Raw genomic sequence first — 6,074 nt, forward strand, 5'->3', positions numbered from 1 at the left:
TGGCCATTAATCCCCCTGAAGACGGACAGATTATTGGAGAAGCGCTGAAACGACGGCCACCTGTACGCTCTGCAGGACAACGTGCCCGAATAAGCCAGAGCCTTGAATTATTTTTATTCTCAGTTAATACTGTTGAACTTGTTTGCACACTTAACTATCTCGCCTGACTCTAAATCACACCAGTCAAGACACCCGCTTGATTAGGATAACCTGACACATTATCAGAGGAGGTGTTTATTTTTTAAATCATTTTTTATTTTATGTCAAAAGAAAATAATATGGGTTTCATAAAGGCACACATTTCCCCATCACGGACAACCTGCAGTTAAGGCTTCAGTTTATATATAAACTGTTGTGTTTTTCTTTTTGTCTATATGCGATACATACAGAGACATAAAACACAATGGCTGACTGTAATTAAATACCCATACAATAAATAAAGATTGACATTTAATTAATTTATATATATATATATATATATATATATATATATATATATATATATATATATATATATATATATACACACACACACTTTTCTATGCAAATACCAGGGAAAGAGGAAAAATATATCCTATTTATATATCCATGCAAGTCCATGTGTGATGTGGTTGTATTGCTTCCTCTTATTGCTGCGGCTCTAGAACTTTTTCTCTCAGTCTCTCTCTCTCCTTTTTTTTAAATGTTGTTTTGCTAATTTATTCCAAAAAGTTTCCAGTTTTGGCAGGGTGCAATCTCTGACTCTGAGGTTTGCATATCTGGGCAAAAGCGCTGCAATGTCCCCCGGCCCTCAACCCTCTCCCAGTTCCAGAGCTCAACACCTGCCGAAAGAAACACGGCATTCGGCACACGGGCCGGTTCTGCACGTAGTCCACCCTGCCTCGTTCAATCGCTTGCTTCCATGTTTTAAAATAAGGTCACTTAAAGGCCCATTTCTCTCCCCCACCCTCGAAGTCTGTCCATACAATAAAAAAATAAAAAACGTACAGAGGACACCCTGGCCCGGCCTCACACGTGCGTGGGACTGTCTAAATAAGGGTCCGTTTTGGTCATGTGCAGCACCACGGCCGGGGCCTTGTAGTGGCAGTGTGTGCTGCTGCAGCTCACCCCACTGCAGGGCTTTCGACTAGTCCTGACGGCCAGCTTCCTGTTGCAGAGGCCCTGCCAGGTCTGCAGGGTCTTGGAGCTCCACACCCAGACCCCGCTGGTGATGCCCACCACCAGCGACATGAAGATCTTGAGCATGAACACGGCTACGGTGGGCACCGAGGTGTCCAGGGAGCAGTCCTCGTTCCGGCGGTGCGGGAAGGCGGCACACTTGTTCTCCAGCGCCCTGAACTTCCAGTAATCCATGTTGAGGCGCTCGTAGAAGTAGCAGATGATGACGCAGGTGGCGGGCACCGTGTAGAGGATGGAGAAGACCCCGATCTTGACCATGAGCTTCTCCAGCTTCTCAGTGTTGGTGCCCCCTGTCTTCATGATCTTGCGGATATGGAAGAGTGCCACGAAGCCAGTGAGGATGAACGAGGTGCCAATGACCAGGTAGCAGGAGAGGGGGATGAGCACGAAGCCCGTCAGCGCGTTGACGTCCATGCTGCCCACGTAGCACAGCCCCGTCAGCTCGTCGCCCGCCACCTTCCTCATGGTGAGGATGACAATGGTCTTCATGGCAGGGATGCCCCAAGCTGCCATGTGGAAGTAGCTGCCGTGCGCCTCGATGGCCTCATGGCCCCACTTCTTGCCCGCCGCCAGGAACCAGGTGAGCGTGAGGATGACCCACCAGATGGAGCTGGCCATGCCGAAGTAGTAGAGGATGAGGAAGACGATGGTGCAGCCTGTGCTCTCCAGCCCCTCCTGGATGATGTACAGCTCCCCGTTCTCACGGTCACAGGCAATGTTCTCCGCGCCGGCCACTGAGCGGATGATGAAAGCCACGGAGTAGACGTTGTAACACATGGAGAGGAAGATGATGGGTCTCTCGGGGTACTGGAAGCGGTGGGGGTCCAGCAGGAAGGTGAGGACGGTGAAGGCTGTGGACACGAAGCACAGGGTGGACCACACGGCCATCCAGATAAAGGCAAAATCCTTGTCCTCCCGCGACCAGAACACGTCCACGGCGGAGGAGCAGCGGGGCGCGCAGGACTGGCTCTTCTCCACGTACTGGAACTTCTCTGGGTTCTCGCAGGTGCCCAGGCTGCCCTGTGCGGGCCGGGTGCCGGACCCCGGCTGCCTGGGTCGGGGCGGCACTGGCAGCATGCCCTCGCCCTTCTTGGTCTCGGCCTTGGTGTCGTTCTCGGGGGCCTCCATGCACAGGGCGTTGGGGTCGTTCTTGGTGGGCAGCTTGGAGCAGTCCAGGGAGTCGGGCCAGCTGAAGCTGAACTTCTCCATGATGGGCGAGCACTTCTCCCGGGCCTGTTCGCACATGGGGCGGCAGGCAGGGATGGAGGTGGACACTTTGTCGGTGCACATGGGCGCGTACAGGGAGCACAGGAAGAAGCGCAGGTGGGCGTGGCAGCCATAGTTCACCAGGGCGTCGAACTCCTTCAGCTTGATCTCCGCCTCCTTCTGGTTCTCGTGGTTCATGAAGTTGGGCATCCTGGTCAGGTTGTAGCCGATGCCCTGGCACATGGGGATCTGGATGGGCTCGCACTTGGCCTGCCTGCCCCGCTCGATGTCATAGGATCCGATCTCCAGGCTGGTCCCAGCGATCACCAGCTGACACCACAGCGAGATGGCGAGCTTCAGACGGGCGGCTTCCATGCTGACCTTTGCTGCGGAGTCTGAACGGCTGGCCTCGACTAAAAAGGCCGGCTTGTGTTCAAATATCCGTATAATAAATAAGAACATAAAGAGTGTTCAATATGTTCTTACTTTGCTAAATGTATCTGTAATGCAAAACAAACCAAACAACTGAAACGCGGTTCACTGAGTCCCTGCGCTGCCCGTCCAGACACACCGCTCCGCACATCCGCCCGTCCGACTGCAATTAATGAATTAACAAACACAAGAGCAGCCCATCCACCCGCGTCCGGAACAATCCTCTCCTGGAGTGAGACGTCTTTCTTTTTTAGCTCCTCCGCAAGAAAAAGCAGGAAAACAAAGCGTATTTCTCTTGGACAGCACAGTGTCCAGCAGTGGAAGGTGAAAGGACAGCGAGGCGCGGAGCGGGTCTGTATCAGGGAGACCCAGGCGGCGCTGCTACAAAAACACAACACAAGACACAAAGTATCCGCAGCGGCTGACCGTTACTTCCCGACATCGGCGCAGTCTGTCCCCGCCTGCTAACGCACGCCCTCCCGCAGACGCACAAATACCTGCGCACTGAGCGATTGCAGCGGCACTGATAAGTCCTGGCAGATATCTCGGAGCACTTAAAATAAGGCTGTGCCCGATAAGGTGCCCGTCCCGTCCTCGCCGCCTCTCCCGCTGCCTGGCGCGACTGCAGCCTCCGCTCTGCCTGCGCGGACTGCTCTCCACCGGGGGCGGGGATTGGCTCCCGAGCGGCCAGCCCCGCCCACCCATCCTCATTAACATCTCATTAACGCCCGTCCCCGCCCCGGAGGACGTGCGGTGGGCGTGGCCATCCCTAGGGACGGTGTGTATTTGTGCGGCTCCGGGGGCCGGGGGTCTCGGCTCGGTCCCGCTCTGCCGCTGCGGGTCGGATCGGGGCTGTGCGAGCAGAGCAGCCAGGCTGATGCACCTCCACGACCGTAGCATGATGGGTATGTGTCGAGAAGCACGAGTTAAAGCACACCGCGACAGACGATAAGGCACGGAGTTTTCCACAGCCCCTCAGGGGTAGCCCCTAGTATTTACAACGATTGTGGTCGAGATACAAGCGCTGCGAGCTGCGGCTTTACACCATGCCTGTGATGTGGGGCGGTTGTTTATTTTCATGTTTCAATTAGTAGAGGTTTACAAACGCACTTCATTATAATTGTGATTTCTACTACTACTCTACTGCTACTTCTACTATGACTAGTGCTGCTGCTGAAACCACAACTGATAAAGTCACGTCCACTAATACACACATACCTACATGCATGCATATATACATACATGAACACAGTTTGGGATTTTCACACTGAGCTCAGTCCGCTTTTCTTTTACACCTCATTCTTGTGTTTTATCTGCACGTCGTTACACAGTTGATAATTAAAACAAACGCACTGGGGGGTTTAACAGAAGACCCGTGTCTCTCTGTAGGGAAGAATCAAATCAAATCAATTACAGTAATATAGCCATTGTTGAGTGTTTGTGATTAAAATGTCACTCTAAGTGATGCAACACCATTATTAATCAATGCATTTTTTATTACTACTACTACTACTACTACTACTACTGTTACTACTATTATCATTATTGATTGCAGCTACTGATTGTGCTTCTGCTATTGTTGTTAGGCCGCTATTATGGTTGCAGCTCACCCCGCGTTTAGAGGAGACACAGCAGTAGTTAGAGCCCGTTTTAGCCCCGTGTTACCCGTTATTATTAGTCTGTTCTCGCTCCCTGCAAACTGCCCAGTCTGTTCTGTGCCCAAAATATCCCACTGCCCCGTGGAAACATTTTAAGAGCAACATGCATTAGTCTGAACAATTATCCATTTTATTAGATCCCCTGAAACTGTAAAACGAACCGAAGGCCACAGAAAACCCTGCAGGACAACATATCTCGATCATTACAGCCCCGGTGCTCAACAGGGTCTGTTTGCCAGTTAAGCTGCTTAAAACAACCCCCCCCCCTACATTCACCAGGCACCAATAACCCATTTTACCATTTCCTGCTATCAACCCCATGCATTCGAGCTACTTTTTATTTTCCAGCAGACCTTCACAGATACACAGCGGAGCAACTGCGCGTTTTGAAGCTGCTCTCCAACACTAATCCACGTTTGCGTTAATTAAGAGTGCGAATGCACCCATGTTCCATAAAGACTCCATTATTATATTGAAGCGCGTTTGTTTTTTTATCCCTCATCCCCTCACCCTAATGGAAATTTTCCCTCCCTTTATTTAGGTTTGACGCATCAGCTGCCCCCCCCCCAACCCGGGCAGAATCAATTAGTCACGCCGGCTTTAGGATCAATAGCGAGCGAGTAAAATACTTCATCTTGGCCTCTCCTTCCGCAGAAAGTGTCATGCGGTTTGAACAGTGATTTATCAAGACACCAAATATAGTTGATTTCATTTTATTTTGTCTGGCGTTAATGTCTATTTTCATTTATGTTTTACTACTGTGCCTATGGGCCAGACATGCTACCATTCACAGGGCCACAGAAAAAAGATGATTGTGTCCCCTAGTGGCTACAGAGCGCAATGGCACATGGGAGCTGCGCCCAGACATCAGACCAGAGCCAGAACCAGCTTAAATACCGCTGAGACGCTTTCTGGAGTGAAACTAGAGAGCAGCTATGCCGTTGAATCATTATTAATATTATGAATTATGATTATTATTACTACTACTACTACTACTATATGATGAGAGGCATAGCACAGCAATCAAAAGAGCTGTGTTTGAGACTGAGTGTGGATTGAGAGCCATCTAGCCAGGAGAGGAAACACATTCCTGAGAAGAGAAGACGGGAGATCTTATCAGACCAAGAGCAATCGGACGTTTTCATTAGTGGTGATGGGGAAGCGAAGGCCAAGTCCTGAAGCAGCTGTGTGTGTGTGAGAGAGAGAGAGAGAGAGAGAGAGAGTGTGTGTGTGTGAGGGAGAGAGAGTGTGCGAGTGTGTTATTTAAACTCCCTCTGCCGTGTTTTCGAACAGGGCCATTTCTAAGACATGTTGTCAACTCTTAGGTAGAGTCCGCCTGCCAAGTTTCTGCTCCAGTCTTTGGCTCACGCTCCCCCCACTTCCCTCCCTCCTCTCCACTGAGAGAAACGTCCCCCTGATATCTGCAGTGCAGGATCCAGGTACCCTTTCCTGTCCCAGCGCCGGACTGCCTTTCACATTTACTCTCGGCAGCAGCGTATAATTGAATCGCCTAGCTGTTTTAATCTCAAATTCAGCATTTCGAGACGAAAGGTCTCTCTGGCTTGGAGCTCAGTGGGGCTTCAGGGAGGTCTGACAGTC

The 6,074-nt window shown here is 50.9% G+C and overlaps 1 protein-coding gene across 1 annotated transcript; it reads right to left on the reverse strand.

Annotated features, from left to right (window-relative positions):
* Window positions 1-233: 233 nt before the first annotated feature.
* Window positions 234-3,476, reverse strand: fzd9b (frizzled class receptor 9b). Its single transcript, XM_066695804.1, has one exon. It carries the CDS (start codon window positions 2,845-2,847, stop codon window positions 1,009-1,011), a length of 1,839 nt encoding a protein of 612 aa, XP_066551901.1. The 5' UTR covers window positions 2,848-3,476; the 3' UTR covers window positions 234-1,008.
* Window positions 3,477-6,074: the final 2,598 nt, after the last annotated feature.

Source organism: Amia ocellicauda, chromosome 22 (assembly GCF_036373705.1).
Source record: "Amia ocellicauda isolate fAmiCal2 chromosome 22, fAmiCal2.hap1, whole genome shotgun sequence".
Classification (NCBI taxonomy): domain Eukaryota; kingdom Metazoa; phylum Chordata; class Actinopteri; order Amiiformes; family Amiidae; genus Amia; species Amia ocellicauda.

Bases quoted from the DNA above. Each gene is read 5' to 3' on its own strand.
- fzd9b (XM_066695804.1), bottom strand. From the start codon at position 2,847: ATGTTCTTATTTATTATACGGATATTTGAACACAAGCCGGCCTTTTTA.